General features: G+C 42.8%; 1 protein-coding gene across 1 annotated transcript in view; it reads left to right on the forward strand.

Annotated features, from left to right (window-relative positions):
• Positions 1-482: 482 nt before the first annotated feature.
• The window catches only part of LOC149901220 (uncharacterized), a 117,722-nt gene continuing 99,920 nt past the window's right edge, over positions 483-18,284 (forward strand). The window contains exon 1 of the mRNA XM_090111757.1: positions 483-1,163. Within this exon, the coding sequence (XP_089967883.1) occupies positions 891-1,163 (273 nt within the window). The 5' untranslated portion in view covers positions 483-890. The remainder of the gene's footprint in view (positions 1,164-18,284) is intronic.

Consider the following 18,284-nt stretch of genomic DNA (forward strand, 5'->3'; position numbering starts at 1 on the left):
TTTCAGATATATTCATTTATAGATGACCTTGATAGAAATGTGAATACTGCAGGCTTCTAGCCTTATTCTGATTACCATATAAAGAAAAATAAATATTTTTTCGTTTATATCAATACAATAATTTCTGCTCTATCCATACTCTATCATGGATAGAGCAAACCCCTTATGCATAAATGATGTATGTGATGTATGGTTTTTATGAGTATAAACTTGGCACTAAATCTGTGATGTATCAGGTGAGGATAGTTACCATAGAATTGCTAGTTAGATGGACAAATACTGTTACGGTTCCGTTAAGTGGATTGAGAGCGTCCTGAATCAATGTCAAAAATCTCGTGGGAGCGTTGCTGCTCATTGTGAAAGACAAACGAACATTAGTAAAGTGTCATAGCTTTGATACAGCGAGATTCGATAAGTAATTGGAAGTCTAGCTGTTTTGTTATGGCGCGGCCGCGGCGGGGGCGTTCGCAGTTCGCGCCGCAGCCGCCTCTAGTCATTGAGATTGCGAACAACCGCGCGCACGTCGCGCTCTGTCCTCACCACAGTGATAACGCGCCCTACTTTACCGATATATATACGAAACCGATCAACGTAACTTTACATTTAAATTTATTTCGAATCGTTAAATTGTTTTTAAATTTCCGTCGAACTAACCGCTCACAGTGGACAGTCGGCGCAGCTTCAAACCGGCTCTGTGACCATATGATCAGCCGGACCCGTCGAATTCGTGCCCTCTCGTAGTAACGATGCGGATTAACAATTGAAAAGTGCAACGAAAGACGGATCTGTAGGATGAGTCAGAGTTGAACTTTCTCATGCTAAAAAGTGTTCAAGTTTTGTGACTTTGCGGGAGATGTGATTGTTGACATCGAGATAGTGTGTAAAGTGCGATGGCTGGTGCTAGTGAGGAAGGGGTGGGGGTGGAGGATAACACGCCGGCTCCAGAAGCCCGTAAACGTGGGCTAAGCGGGTCTATGTCGTTGAGGACCCGCAAGCTGGGCCGGCGGCTTTCGCGCAGCATGTCTATAGTTGCGCTAAAGTTGCCGGAGAAGGCACAAAGCATCACGCGCACATCGACGAAGCTTATGCGCTCCGGCAGTAGGGACAAAAAGAACAGATCCTTCGAGTTGTCTGTTATTCTGCCGGACAAAACACAAAGACAGGTAAAAACCTTTTGCTACTAACGGCAAAATTATATTTGTAGAGTAGATACCACACCTGGTTCGTTTACAAAAGGTTTCCTGATGTTTTATTGTGCTACAATATTATGATTCATTATCTATTGCAAATTTTACTTTTCATGAAAAACTTGTTGCAATAAGCGGGTATAAAAATAGAAACATGTTATGCTCTACATTTTCTTATTAGTAACACAATACGTATATGGATAAAAATTTACCGTTTATGCATGCGGCTTTAATCTATTTCTAGCGGTAAATAATAGATTATTGGAAAAAGTATATATGAAATGTAAAAATGGAAAATAATTATTCGCAAGGAAATGTTTACGTTCGATATATTCAAAGCACGTACGAAAAACATGAAATCGTATCCAAATGCGTTTTGCTGTAGTTTCGCTGCTGTCGCTTCGCCCACATCACTGATTTCTCCATTGATATAATAACGATCTACAATCACATTTGAATCCGTCAAGCATTGTTTGCCATTGTCATTGAACCAGGGAATTGCGCGCTTTACTCGACTATTGTTTGACTACCGGCCAATTGGCTGCTAATCATGATTTCATATTTATTTTGTATGACCATTAAATTTTATGAATTGTGTGTTTTATCCCTTAGATCATTACATTAATTAATGATCTAAGGTTTTATCCACAATGCATAAACCAGCTCTATATCATAATTTTTTGCACGTTATATGTTGAACTATTTACAAAATGCTTAATCTTTGTGATAGTAATTACCTAATTAGTTAATAAGTTTCAAAATCATACGGAAATTAAGGTTAAATAAAGTACCGTAGTTACTGTACCGATTAATTAACACTTTTAAAGTAACTTCCTTTTAAGTAAAGGACGCATTTGATTCCGGCAAGCATTCATTTAATTGTTGCAACTAATTAACAACACTGTTATGTTAGAATGTATTAAATTTTTTAAATGAATGCAATGATTTATAGCCCTTTATATTTTTTAGGGTTAAACATATCGTATAATAAATACAATATATTAAATAATACGATCGATATTTCTATTGAAGAAACAAATTATGTAGAGTCTCACCAAGAAACTTATATCAGTCTCACATAAAAAAATACGTTATAATCGCGAATTATGTGGCAAAGAAAAACTTATAAAACCATAATATATGAAGATGGATTTTTTTAATTCTATAGTTAACCCTATCTGCACAATGCAGGTACGTACTGTCCCTGAAATTGGACCTTATATCTTCCATATTTTACCTGATCATATAATAATTTATTGTAAAGCATAGGTGTCACTTTAAGTTGTCACCTTTGCGCAGATTTTCTTCATAATCAGTGTTTCCATGACATTTTAATGCGAGGTCAACATAAAAACACTTTAAACAAAAACAAAGGACTTCTTGCTTTATAAAAAGATTGCATGCACTTTCAGTACCTAATGACCTGAGAGAATACTAATAATTTGTCTCGTTTAGCGAATAAAATACAATCATCTTGTACTTATCCCAATGAGGAAGGACGCCTACATAGCCTGTGCTTGATTGTTGTGGAATTGTGAATTCAGGAAATCACAAAGCATCGCCACATATTGCTAGCAATTCTAAGCAATCTGTGGATGTCGTCGATCCAAAACAGTGGGTAATGGGGCCTAGATTGAATAAATTGGCATCGGTTAACGAGTGAAAGTGATGTCGCAACTCGAGCGCACTTCGTCAGTTTGGCGTGTGCATGTTAACATGCGGGCTATCAGCTACCGGCTACCGGCTACCTGATGCTTCACTAGACGGCCTTATGATTCGTGACGTCAATTATATAATTAGGAATACCTTCTAGAGTCACACCTAGTAAATAGCTTTTGGCGTCTGTTTATTTTGGCAGGGTATTTGTGATATGAGCGAAGTGTTTAATGTATGATCAATATTGCTCTTGTTTATAACGCACTAAAATATTTCTCGGCACGAGAATGCAAATGAACCATTTCAATATATATTTTCAAGGGTAAATCTTTAATATAACCTGTTATATGATCACATCGATAATAATAATTATTAGATGCACTTTCACTAGTGTTCTTAAACCGGTTTATGTCTAGACTCTTTACTAGGACCCTTCCAACGATTTAATATTTCTTAACATAACCTTTAAAAGTATTGCAATTAATTCCAGAAATATTTAACGGCTCTTATTTTAAATATTGATTTCACAGCTAGTAAAGCAATAAGAATGTTTTTACCGTCACTTAAATGTAATGTTACGTCTTAAACATACGTTTATTTTCATTCGTTTGCTCACTGTTAGTAAACATTAATCTATTGTGTTTGGAGTTGTGCCATTTTCATTGATCAGCAATTTCATTGTATTTAACGAAAGGACACTTTGATTAGATCATAATATTATGAAGCATTTAATAGAAGTGATGATAATAACTACAATTATATCTCTCTTTACGTAATAGTTGCATTCCATTTTGTAACTAACTTAAACTTTTCGTAATTGCGATGTTATGTTATATGTTGTGGACTGTATAATTTTTGGGGTTCGTGGTCGAAATAAAACCCTTCCTTCGACATACATAAGTACATATATTTTCTCTTTACAATTACAATTCCTAATCACTATTACTTATTAACTACTTGTCTGTAATAAGCACTTGCTCGAACTGAACTCCATTTGAAAATTCGGGCTATTTATATGCGTCGCCGGCGGGGAGATTCAAAGCGGCCGCCCGGCGGCGAGGCACAAAGCGGCGGCGGCATCCAAAAGGCGGCGAGACTCAAAGCGGCGGCGGCATACAAAAGCGGCGAGACTCAAAAGCGGCGGCGGCATCCAAAAGCGGCGGCGGCTGTCTTGTATGTGCCGCCTAGGCCACGCCTCCTCCACGTGTAAACGCAATGCACGTGGCGTACTGAGTACAGCGCGATAGGCGAAACCGCGGTGCGCCTCGTCGAAACCGCGGTGCGCCTCTCTTCCACGTGCAGCGTTAATATTCCGCCTCATACACGTGGTCAGTGTTTGTTTGATCTTGCTGAGAGTAGACGTCTCGCTCGAGCTACTAAAAAGTGCTAACACATCACAACAACGCCGTCGCTGCGGCCGGCCGCAATGACCTAGTTATTGCGCTCTGATAGCAAAAACAATTGTTAAGGCGAAGTAAGATTCGTTCGCTAAAATAAATAACCATGAATACCGATAAATCAAAAATAAACTTAAGAACTGAAACTGAACATCTGTTGTACAAGTACTATTCCGAAGAGAAAAATGTACGTGAAAATCTTCAAACCCACGTAAGGCATCTGGAAGAACAAGTAAAACTTCTTCAACAAAAATTGAACTCTTTGACTCCAGTGGAAACGGAAATTCCAGAGAAAAAAGAAATTGAAAAGAAGTGTTCTTCCCATGTAGAATACAGCACTGATGAAGAAGAACTTGCCAAAGAAACGGAGTGGATTAGAACCAAGAGCAGGAAAAAACGCAAATTGAACACTTCACCCACTCATATCTCCGATAAAGAAGAGCGAAATGAGGAAAGTAAGGAGAAAGTAAAACCCAAAAAGGTGCCACTTCCTCCACCTATAATAGTAGATGACATCAGGAACTACCAATCGTTCTTTGATCTCCTCTTAGAAAAGTCGCCAGGGGGCGGCTTTACAATTAAAATTATGCACGGAGAAACCGTAAAAATTAATACTGAAAATGAAACAGTATATCGGACCATCACAGAGTTTTTGACTGCCGATGGCTTTCATTGGCATTCCTATGAAAACAAACAATTAAGACCAATACGAGTTATAGCTAAGAAATTGCACCATACATGCAACCCAGATAGAATTGTAGAAGACCTGAAAAGAAAAGGCTTCAAAGTTGAGGAGGCAGTAAACAAGCTGAGGTGGAAGGACAAGACACCTCTCAATATGTTCATGCTTACCTTTAATAACGGAGAGGAAATAAACAAAATCTATGAGATAACGTCTATATTAGGATGCAGGGTGGAAATCCATCCCTTGAAAACCTCTAAATTAGTTCCTCAGTGTAAAAGATGTCAAGCCTACGGGCACACCCAAAAATATTGCTCCAAGGATCCAAGATGTGTAAAGTGCACTGGTAAACATCTAACTAAAGATTGTAAAAAGCCAGCAGAAGAAAAGCCAAAGTGTGTGCATTGTGGCGCTCCACATCCTGCGAACTATAGAGGATGCATGGTAGCAAAAGAAATGCAGGCGCTTAAAAATAAAGCGACAAAAAAACTAAATATCCCAAATCAGCGGAAAACAGCAGATACAAAAGTGATTCCAGCTGTGAAAGAAAGCAGGCAAGTAAGTAAGCACATCACTTTTGCACAAATCGCGAGTGGTAACCAGACGAAAGGAAGCAACCAAATGAAAGACAGCGTTGAAGGAAAACTCAACCAAATTTTAAGCCTTATGTCCACATTTGACGAGAGACTAAGGAAACTGGAAAGTAGCAATAGAAATGCTACATCTACTGCCAAAAAATGACTCAAATACTTAGCATAATGGAATGGAATGCCAATGGGCTTCTTAAACACCACAATGAATTACAAATTGTCCTTGAAATAGAAAATATTGACGTGTGCTTAGTATCGGAAACACACTTCACCAAACAATCATACATTAAATTTAAAGGTTACAAAGTATATCTTGCACTTCACCCAAATAATACAGCTAGAGGTGGAAGTGCAGTGATAATAAAAGAAAAGTTGAAGCACTATGAAATAAGTAAAATCGAAGAACAAGAAGTACAGGCCGTAACAGTATGCGTTGAAACCAAACGTGGTCCTGTATCTATATCAGCCTTGTATTTCCCACCGAGAGAATCTTTTAATAAAGAGAAATACGTTAGTCTTCTCAAGAGTTTTGGCGACAGATTTATTGTTGGTGGTGACTTTAACGCCAAACATACCCATTGGGGCTCCAGGTTGATTACACCTAAAGGCAAAGAACTTCTAAGTGCCATGAAATATATGAACTGTAACTTTGCATCTACGGGCATACCAACCTATTGGCCTACAGATCCAAACAAAATACCCGACCTATTGGATTTCTTTATATATAAAAATATATCATCTAACTATTTAGATATAAAGAGTATGAACGATATGAGTTCAGACCACTCGCCCATAATTCTTAAATTATGTATAAATATTATAAATAAGAATAATAACCTAAGATTAGTAAATAAGAAAACAGACTGGAACAGTTTTAGAATCGACTTGGACACACATATAAAACTTAATATACCATTAAAAAATCCAGAACAACTTGACATTGAAGTCGAAAAATTTATGGTAGACATACAACAAGCAGCATGGAGAAACACACCAGATAGTCACCCTTGTCACAGGGGAGCAGTCTACCCGAAGAACATTATCGAACTTTTACGTGAAAAGAGAAAACAGAGAAACCGGTGGCACCAAACTCGTTTTCCTGGTGATAAAAAGCTACTAAATAATCTCACAAAACAGCTACAAAGAGAGATACAAAAACTAAATGACGCTAATATGACGTCATATCTCAAAAAACTGACTAACGATCGCTGCACAGACTACTCACTCTGGAAAGCTACGAAACATATGAATAGACCCGTTCTGCATATTCCACCAATTAAGGAAGAAAATGGAAAATGGGCTATCCACAATGAACAAAAAGCTAAAAGATTTGCGCAACATCTGGAAAATATCTTTAAGCCATATGATGATGACGCAAATGAACTACCTGAAGATCAAAACCTTAATGAAGAATTACAAATAAAGTCTGTAACACCCAAAGAAATCTCCAACGAAATTAAGTTTAGTATTAACCCAAAAAAATCCCCGGGGTTTGACTTAATCACAGGCGAAATAATGCATAATTTGCCTCGCAAAGCTTTAATCAAATTAACAACACTCTTTAACGCTGCATTTAGGTTGAAATATGTGCCTAATTTGTGGAAAGTTGCTGAAGTTATTATGATATTAAAGCCAGGAAAACCGCCAAACGATGTAACATCATATCGACCGATCTCGTTGCTACCAATAGTATCAAAACTTTTTGAAAAACTGTTACTTAAACGGATCATGCCAATACTTGATGAGAAGAAAATAATTCCAGAACACCAATTTGGATTTAGAAAGAAACACTCCACAATAGATCAAGTTCACAGATTAACAAATGTCATCGAAAAAGCGTTTGAAGAAAAGAAAGTCTGTTCAGCAGTGTTTTTAGATGTCGCACAGGCTTTTGATAAGGTTTGGCACAAAGGTCTCATTCATAAAATAAGAACAATGCTACCAAAACAAATTTCAGATATCTTAGAATCGTATATAACCAATCGAGTCTTTAGAGTTCGACAAGACGATGCCTTCTCGGACCTCAAGGAAATACGAGCTGGTGTGCCACAAGGAAGTGTTTTAGGTCCCATCCTATACCTTTTGTACACGTGTGACATCCCAGTATTAGAAAAAAACATTACTGCAACATTTGCTGACGACACTGCTATCATGGCCACAGGCATCACTTACCAGGAAGCAGGAGATAAAGTCCAAGAAGCTGTGAACCAGGTCTATGAATGGACTCGGAAATGGCGGATAAGATTGAACGAATCAAAATCCGTTCACATAAATTTTACAAACAAAAGAACACAGATTGTCCCGATACTCCTTAATGGCCAACAAATACCTTATGCTAACACGGCGAAATACCTTGGTATGACGCTTGACGCTAAGCTACGCTGGAAGGCTCACGTCAAGAAGAAGCGAGAAGAATTAGGCTTGCGCTATAAGAAATTGTATTGGCTTCTTGGAAGATACTCCCAGTTGTCGATACATAATAAGCTTCTCATATACAAACAAGTCCTCATGCCAGTATGGACGTATGGTATTCAGCTGTGGGGCTGTACCAAAAAAAGCAACATTAACATAATACAACGTTTCCAAAATAAAGTACTGAGAGACATTGTAAATGCCCCCTGGTACATCCGTAATGGTGACCTCCACCGTGACCTAAAAGTGGACACCGTGGACAAAATTGTTCAAAAACATGCAGAAGCTCATCAACATCGACTTCATCATCACGTGAATGTTGAGGCTATCCAGCTCCTTGATACCACGGACCTAGTGCGAAGACTAAAAAGGACTAAACCTTTTGAGTTAGTGTAGTGATAAGTGAAAAGTGAACAGTGACAATTACCTGTATACCAAAGCACACGAGCAAAGTGACTTACTTCCCCTTAACAGACACTAAGCAAGTGACAATGGACACTCTCTTAGAATAAGTTATTTAGAAATTTAGGTTAACATAAAATTACTTATTAGTCTTGTAGGCTAGATTGTAATTTGTATAAGGTGCTATTTTAATTAGCAACCTTATTTAATAAAAAAAAAAAAAAAAAAAAAAAAAAAAAAAAAAAAAAAAAAAAATAAAAAAAAAAAATACACGTGGAGCCGCTGCGCGGGGAGCCCCGTTACCGCCTGCGTGTGCTCGTCCTTTACAGTCCTCCCCCCGGCGTAGCTTGCGTAGCCTCCTTCATCACGACGAGCTTGCTGACGGGGCGTCTGAAGATCCCGCTCTTGGTCTTCACTTCGGCTACCCGCACAGCGTCGTCCGGCCCGGCGTGAACGCGCACCACGACCCCCATGGGCCATGTGTTGCGCGGCAAGACGTGGTCCACGATGATGACCACGTCACCTTCCTCGAGGCGTCGCGTGTCCTTTCGCGCCTCCCCCCGTGGCACGAGCGTCGGTAGGTACTCCTTGATCCATCTGCGCCAGAAGTGGTCGGCGAGCGCCTGGCTGGCGCGCCAGGTCCGTCGGTCTGCTTCGTCGCACGGCCCCGTCGTCGGCAGTCCCGTTGAGGAGCCCAACAGGAAGTGGTTGGGCGTGAGGGCTTCGGGGTCGTCTGGGCTCACGCTCACGTGAGTCAGCGGCCTCGCGTTCACCGCGAACTCCGCCTCGGTGAGTAGAGTCCGCAGCACCTCTTCTGGCGGCGCCTTCTCCCGTAGTGTCGCGCCGAGCGCGGTTTTCACCGACCGCACCAGCCGCTCCCATGCACCGCCTTGATGCGGCGCACCCGGCGGTATGTAGCGCCACTCCATCCGGTGGCGCAGCGCTTCTTCTTGTAGCGCCGGCGCCCACTCGTTGTACGCCTTCTTCAGTTCTTGATCAGCACCCCTGAAGTTCGTTCCGTTGTCCGAATACATCAGACGAGGCCACCCTCTGCGCGCTGCCATCCTTCTCAGCGCCATGATGGCTGAGTCCGTTGACAGAGACGCGACGAGCTCCAGGTGCACGGCGCGCGATGTCAGGCATGTGAACAGCGCGCCCCATCTCTTCTCTCTTCTTCGTCCGATCTTGACCATCATTGGCCCGAAGTAGTCGACCCCGCAGTTGGTGAAGGGTCGATGGAACGGGTCGAGGCGAGCGCGCGGCAAGTCCCCTTTGGCTGGGACCTGCGGCATTGCTCGGCGTACTCGGCACAGCGCGCAGTTCTTCTCCACAGCGCGCACTGTAGGCCGCAGGTGGATGACCCAGTAGCGCTGTCTCAGGTCGTTGGTGACGCGCTCGCGGTTGGCGTGTCCGGCGGCACAATGTTCCTGTAACACTATTAGTCTGGTTATTCTGTGCCGGCCGTCGAGGATTACCGGCTTCTTCATTGTGTCGGGTGCCGTGGCTGCGTTTATGCGGCCCCTTACTCTCAGCACGCCGTCTTCCATTACCGGGTCCAATTTGTACAGTCTACTGGATCTGCTGATGGGGCGCGCGTCCTTGATTCGCTTTATGTCTTCTCCAAAGCTGTCGTTCTGTGCGCGCTGCACCAGCAGTCGTTCGGCTTGCTCCAGGTGGCGACATTCTAGTCTCGTCGCCGTGTGTCTGATGCGTATGTCGATGAATGCGAGCACCCTTGCTGTTGCTCCCACCAGTGTGCGGAATTTGGAGAAGCGCTCTGGATCCGGCAGCCATTCCATCTTCCGTGGCAGCTCGCTTACATGCAGTACATCAGCCTCGTCCGTTGTTTCTCGAAGTTCCTTCTCCGTGGGCCACTGGTTCTCCGTCTTTGTCAGGAATTCTGGACCCTGGAACCATCGATCATGTCCCGTGGTGAAACTTAGGCGGGTGGCGTCGTCGGCAACGTTTTCATGAGTCGGCAGCCACCGCCACTCTTCCCTTTGTGTTAGTTCTCCAATCTCACCTAGGCGATGCGCGACGAACGGCGTGTATCTCTTTGCATCGTTGCGCACCCAGTGCACCACCGTCGATGAGTCTGTCCAAAACCAAGTACGAGATATGTCATACCTGTGCTCTCTTCTTATCTGATCGGCGAGTCTGGCGCCGATCACCGCCGCCTGCAGCTCTAGGCGCGGGATTGTCTGCGCGCGCCGTGGTGCCACCTTTGCTTTCGCCGAGACGAGTTTCACTTGTATGCTGCCGTCCGTTCGCCGCATACGCCAGTACGCCACGGCTGCATACGCTTGTTCACTGGCGTCGCATAGCACGTGCAGCTCGATGTCTTTGACGTTGTCCGTTGCGTAGCATCGCGGCAAACGTAGCGCGCCGACCGTTTCCAGCTGCGCCAGCCAGCCCGCAAACTGTTCGCCCTCTTCTTCAGGTATCGGTTCGTCCCATGAAATCTGGAGGCGCCACAGGCTCTGCAATATGATTTTAGCACGGATGGTGAAATAACTTAAGAGGCCTAGTGGGTCATAAATTGACATTACCGCACTTAATGCTTCGCGCTTGGTTGGCGGGCGCTTGCGATCTCGCACCTCCACCGGTACCCTGTTCATCGCTGTGTTGAACCCTAGCGCGTCTTGCTCGGCGTCCCAAATTAGCCCGAGGATCTTCGGGGCTGGCTGCGCTCCTCCCAGCTGCGTTGGTGTGCTGGCGTGCAGTTCTCGTGGCACGTCCCTCAGCACGCTCCTGTCGCTGGCGTTCCATCCCCGTAGCTTGAAGCCTGCCGCCGCGTGCACCGTCCGTATTTCTGCGATTGCTTGTCTGGCTTCCTCTGCGTCGGCGTAGCTCACCACCAGGTCGTGCAGCCGTAGGTCCGCTTGCTGCTGTTCTCGGACGTGAAGCACGCAGTCCCTTTCGACGATCATTCGACGCGGCGTTGTTCCATGTATCACCCAGCCGAGATTTGTCTTGGAGGCGGCAGGTTCGTCGGCGCCGCCCGTCCGAAGTTCTCTTGTCACGATATGCTCCCAGTGGTCGGTACCCACCAGGACACCCGCGCGTGCTTGTTCGTAACATACCTCATGTTCCGGTATGTCGCGCAGGTGTCTGTACCGAAGCAGGGAACCCGGGATGGACTGCTGATGCAACTGTAGCTTCTTCATTGTGCGGGCGCGCAGGTCGTGTAGTGTCCCGTCGCTCTGCCCCCGCAGCTGCACCGTCACCAGTCGACTTCCTTCTTCAATCTGCTCCATGTTCGCCCCGTGGATGCGGAGCGGCGTGGCGGGACCTTCGGCGCCGATCTGTTGCGCCAGGTCCTCATCAATGAGGGTGATGGTGGAGCCCTCATCGAGCAGTGCGTGCGTCGATACCTCCCCCCGTGGGCCGACGACGGTAACTGGACACATCTTCAGCAGGACGGCGCGGGGCGGTGCGGTTGCGCGGTCAGCAACCGCCATGACGGTTTCTTCGGTCGACGCAGCAGGCTCTTCTCTTCTTACGTCGTGCAGTGATGAATGATGCGGGCGGCGGCACTGGTTCACGCCGCATGGTTTCGCTCGACAGTAGATGCGCCGATGTTTCTTCGTGGCGCACTTGAAGCAGGCGCCCTTTTCCCTCACCAGCGCCCACCGCTCATCCACCGACAGCTTGGCGTAGCGCGGGCAGGCAACCATGGTGTGGTCGCGCCCGCAGCATAGGCAGAAGTCTTCTTTCTTCTCTTCTTTCTTCTCTTCTTTCTTCTCCTCTTCATCACCACTGCTGGAAACTATGGCGTATACTGCCGACTTCCTTCTTGGTGGAGCAGGTCGCACTGCCGCTGCTGCCGCTGCTGCCGTGGTGTCTCTGCGCGCTGGCGCAGTGCTGCTCGTCGGCGCGTATGTGTAGCGGAGCGCCTGGTCCGCCTCTCTCATCAGGAAGCGGGACAGCACCACAATTTCCGGATCTGCCGTACCTTCCTGTGAATATGCATAGTCGCACCATCTGGACCGCAGGTGCGGACTTAGTTTGTCCAATATCTCCCTTGCTAGCATAGGATTGTATAAATATCCTTTCCTATCTATGGTTTGAAGTATGCATACCACGTTCTGTACCTTCACAGCGAAGCTGTTGATGTCCTTGGCCGCTGCTCCAGGTCGCGGCAGCTTCCTCAGGTCCTCCATGGCCCTGTCGATAATTATCTCGGGCCTCCCGAAGCACTGCTCCAAGGTTTTCATGACTGCTTCAGGCGATGAAGCAGTGTGAAGCAGCGCTGCCACGGCGTCCCTTGCTTCCCCCTTCAGGCATGTACGCAGCCGCTGGATGTTTTCTGCGTCGGACACTTGGTACATGCTGCTTGTGTCCCGGTAGGCTGCTCGGAACGGCAGCCACTCTTCGATCGCACCTGAAAATATAGGAAGGTCCGCGTGGCGTAGGCGCGGTCGCGCCATCTTCTCTAGGGACGCCGCCAGCTGCTCTATTCCTGTTCGTCTGGTCGGCGTCGGCGATCTTCCTCTTCTTTGTTCGGATCGCTGGTGTCTGTCATCCTTCGGCACAGGATGTGACTGGAGCCACTCGTCCACCTTGTTTCGTTCTTCTGTCGCGGTGACGATATCTTCCGGCAGGTCCTCGTCTTCCTGTATGGCGGACACCTCGAACTGTAAGCGTTTATTTATTAGTTCTTTCTCAATTTGTAGTTCTTTTCTCTGGATAGCGGCGAGTCGCTCTGCCGCTTCTAATTCCGCCGCCTTAATCCGCCGCGCCGTACTCGCCGACGACCGCACCGATCTAGCGGATCTCGCTGGCGAATGCCGTCGCGGTTGCGGCGGGATCTCCATTGTTTCTGTGGCTGACGTCAAGCGTGCGTCAGATGGCGATGCTAACGGGTCCAGCACCAGCCGCCGCATTCGTTCTTGCCGCACACGCTCTGTCTCCTGGCTCCGGTCTTCAACTTCCACAGCGTCACCCTGGCTGCGGGTTACCACCATGCCTAAAGAGGTGACGCACCGCAGGCTTATACTGGCAGACTCGTTCCGCTGACCAGCACCCCTGATTCCCGGCGCGTACCACTAGGTCACCACTGGCGGCCCGTGTCTGCCCGTAAAAAACCTTACGACTCACCTTATTGGACTAGTACCAACAGCGCGGCCCCGTCGGTAGGTACCTGACTCGCCTGGTGACGATCAAAAACACCAGCAGGCTAGTACCAACGTTACCGGTTTGCCGATATTCGTCCCTCGAAGGTCAGCTCGTTGCCGATGCGTACCTCTCTTCGGCAGGATCTGGTCTTCCACGTGCAGCGTTTCTTCCTTGAAGTATCCGGCGCTCGTTGGATCACACGTTGTTATCCGGCGATCGAAGGGTCACACGTTGTTATCCGGCGATCGAAGGACCACACGTTGTTGTGGACTGTATAATTTTTGGGGTTCGTGGTCGAAATAAAACCCTTCCTTCGACATACATAAGTACATATATTTTCTCTTTACAATTACAATTCCTAATCACTATTACTTATTAACTACTTGTCTGTAATAAGCACTTGCTCGAACTGAACTCCATTTGAAAATTCGGGCTATTTATATGCGTCGCCGGCGGGGAGATTCAAAGCGGCCGCCCGGCGGCGAGGCACAAAGCGGCGGCGGCATCCAAAAGGCGGCGAGACTCAAAGCGGCGGCGGCATACAAAAGCGGCGAGACTCAAAAGCGGCGGCGGCATCCAAAAGCGGCGGCGGCTGTCTTGTATGTGCCGCCTAGGCCACGCCTCCTCCACGTGTAAACGCAATGCACGTGGCGTACTGAGTACAGCGCGATAGGCGAAACCGCGGTGCGCCTCGTCGAAACCGCGGTGCGCCTCTCTTCCACGTGCAGCGTTAATATTCCGCCTCATACACGTGGAGCCGCTGCGCGGGGAGCCCCGTTACCGCCTGCGTGTGCTCGTCCTTTACAGTTATACATGGACATAAAGGTATAATTTGGTTGATTAACTTACATTTTGAGTTATAAAGGTTTCACTACGAATAGTTCGTTATTTTAATCCAAGGCTACTTTTTGATGAAAACTTTTTCTGAATCAAGAAGCTTGAACCGGTATAATCGTTAGCAAACTGGACATAGACTTTCCTATGTTTACTATCCATATACATAATTTTACTGTCTCGTCAGGTAGTGGATAAAAACTAGGGATAAGAAACGTAAATAGTAAAACTGAAATCGAGATAACTTTTAAGGGTATAAAAACAGGCTTTCTTTATCGGTAAATAGAACTCGCTACCAAACTTGGTAATAATTAGCAATTTGCCCAGTGCAGTTATCTTAATTAATCAATTCTTGGTTAAACGATTAATTGGAAAATTTTTATCTTGAAATACGGAATACTCTGTAGGCTTCAATTAAAAAAAAATCGAAACTATTTATTCTTACAAACGTTACACAAAACATGTCATTTTTACAATTATTGCAATCTCCGTTGTATCACGTTGTAGGACTTGTAGGTATATTATTATCTTCCTGTAATTATTAATCTTATCTTTAATACGGTATGCGTAGCACAACAAAATAACATTTTTTCATATTTTTGCATCATTTTAATTTTTACTATTCTGCCGTATAACGATGTCTCGTGTTAACAATGAACCACAATGCTTTGTGACATCTATACGTGACTTGATTCTATAAATACGTGAATAACACAACACACAAAGAATGAAATAAATTACTTTTAAAAATCTTGGTTTGTTTTCATCATATTTTATATTCAATTAAGTAAACTGGAAGTTACTACATTATAAACTGATTTTTTTTTGTGTAACCATGTACAAACGGTTTATTTTATGGGGTTTTTAAGGAGCGTAGGTATGATATTATGTAATTTCCTTTCTTTTTTCTATCGTATATCCGTTCTTTTAAAGCTGACGAGGCATTTGCAAAGACATAACTTTGGAAATGTTCATGTTGATAGCTTTTCTACAGGCGACCCAAAAGCTCAATTTGCCAGTTACCTAAAACTATATACTTAATTAATTATTGAATACTAGGTAATAATATACGGATCACTGCTTATAAAATGAATTCAATTGAAGAACTTTATAGTTAAGCAATTTTAATTAAAATAATCTGTTGTGTTTTGTGCAATTAATTTTATCTTTGGTTACAACATTCAGGGGTTTTGTAATGGTTATAGCTGTTGGTTAAATCCATTGTGCAGTTGTTGTTATAATATATTCTTATAATTAATTATTATTTGAATTCAAATACATGATTATCTGACAAACATACACCTACGAAATAACATTAATACTGGTAATCGCGAACTCTCACATATAAAAATTCACAATAATGCTGCACAATGTGTCCGACAAGTGTGAGACGCCGACGCGGACGATTTCTGCAGATTGAGGCAATCATCATATTGTATCAATGACAATGATATAGGTTTTCTGAGATAACGCTTCTATTTTATTAAAAATTAGTTTATAAATTGCAAATATTCCATTTAAAAATGATAAGTATGCAAAAAAAATGTTAATTGTATATTTCAACTGTATCGATTATTCAATTATTATACTAAAATCGTGATTCGTTTAATGCAGATTTTATTACAATAATGACTTGTTATACTTTTTCTAGTAGGTATAAATACAGGAGGCAATCGATTGCGCAGTGAAGTGTAAACTCTTTGATGTTCAATGAATCATGAAATCGGTGTAGGCGATTCAACGATTTTCAGGGACAGGCCAAGACCACAAGTTCTTTCGCACACTTTAAAGATATCAACAATACTACTACCAATTGTTTAGACAAAAGCCCATCTGCTGCTGCATCGCCTTTTACTTCGCAATGTTTTCAATTTGCGATTGTATCATTATCATACTTGAGGACATAATATTTAAAATCGACCACGAATTTCCTGTAATAATTGTTTAATATGGTAACAATGATACAATTTTTGGGTAGGTTATTATTATATTATAACATGTTTCCAGTGGTAACAAATTATCAAAAGCATATAATCTGTTTTCTGGATAATATAGAAAAAATGCTGTAGGATTATTAATGCTCAATGCTTATTTTAAATTCAGTAGTCATAGATAGTATAATAGTAATGGATACTATAATAGATTGAAAAGTCTTCCGTTATCCATACTAATATTATAAATGCGAAAGTAACTCTTTCTGTCTGTCTGTTACTCAATCACGCCTAAACTACTGAACCAATTTGCATGAAATTTGGTATGGAGATATTTTCATACCCGAGAAAGGACAAAGGCTACTTTTTATTGCGAAATATGTACCACTAGCGAAGCCGGGGCGGACCGCTAGTAACTTATAATGAAATGCATCAACGAAATATATAGATCACACTCGGCCAATTCATTATCAAAAGATTTTATTATCATACTAGATTTCCGCCTGCGGCTTCGCCCGCGTTTTCAAAGGAAAACCCGCATAGTTCCCGTTCCCGTGGGATTTCCGGGATAAAACCTATCCTATGTGTTAATCCAAGTTACCCTCTATATGTGTGCTAAATTTCATTGTAATCGGTTCAGTAGTTTTTACGTGAAAGAGTAACAAACATCCATACATCCTTACAAACTTTCGCCTTTATAATATATTATATTAGATATTAGATACGTATGAGAGCAATGATGACGAGTTTATCGTCATAAAAACACTTCGTTACACATAATTCATAATTTTTTTTATAAAAACTATTTTTAGGAGAAATATGAAACTAAGTTTTAAAAAGCTTTACGCAAAGCCCTACGTATACTTTAAAGAGTTTAGAGTTTTCAACAGCCCTTTATAAAATGTTTACGTACGCAAATAAAATGTATATATAAATCAGGTACATGAATCTCTAAAGCAAAGTTTACGTTAACTATGAGATTAAAACTTTATTTTTATCTACAGTTTGACGTCAGATAATCATTGAGATGAAACAATACACAGCTGTAATAGCTTTTGTAGTTTTTCAAAGTTGATCTCATTTAAAATGACTATGTTATTGTAGCGTTATTTCAATATTGTGAAGCATTAATCGTATTAAAAACGAAGCGAGTAGGATTAAGATTAAATGTTTAATAATAATTTAGGTCAAACATTTATTCTTCTGATAAAACATTTACCTACAGATATTTTATGTAATATTTTAATTAAAAGCTTCTTAATAGAAACATTATGTCACATTAAATAGGCCATGTGAAGTGGCGTTACAACATCAGCTGAAGAATGATAATAATATCTCATTAGTTTACAAGACGCTCAGAGAATGTTGTCAAGTTTTTCAATAGCTGAACTAATTATGAATTACCGAAATAGACACCCCCAGGAGAAAGTGACACGTGCGTTTGTTACTTTCGTTGAACACAAAACATTTTTGGGTCACACAAGATACTCCCGAATACCGAACGGGTTTTAAAATATTTGTGCCATTATGTCACCTTGGTCTGACATATCATAATTTTGCTAATCAACGAAATGTCTTCTTGTCACGTGAGTAATGAGCGTTTGGAAAAACTTTTATTAACATAAAGACAGCCGACATAATTCAGTGGTCGGTATATTTAAGTGTGTATTAATCGTCCGCTTGCTCTCTTTTAGTAATGAAAGCATGTATAGAATAACAAGATATCTGTGTCAAAAATACAGAACGCTTTTCACATTCTTAGCACGCCAATGCAAGTGTAAACTTGGCCTTAATTAAATCATACAAGAGCAAATAAATTTTTAAGTTAGACGCATATTATGTAACCACTTTGCATAATTTTAGAAGACAATAATCGCTCTACTTCTGTTCATACCTCGCTCATTCTAGAACTCAAGACTTTCGATTTTTCACTTTTTTTATTTAAGTCATTACAAAGATTTTACAGCACTACAATATCATTACTAGGTAACTTATGAAGCAATGATAAATAGGATACCTACCAAGTACCAATAGAATTTTTAAAAGAAAAACTTTCTACTAAGAAAGCTGCTCAT

Source organism: Colias eurytheme, chromosome 17 (assembly GCF_061535395.1).
Source record: "Colias eurytheme isolate Ceu_HAF_F1 chromosome 17, ilColEury1 Martin Lab GWU primary, whole genome shotgun sequence".
Classification (NCBI taxonomy): domain Eukaryota; kingdom Metazoa; phylum Arthropoda; class Insecta; order Lepidoptera; family Pieridae; genus Colias; species Colias eurytheme.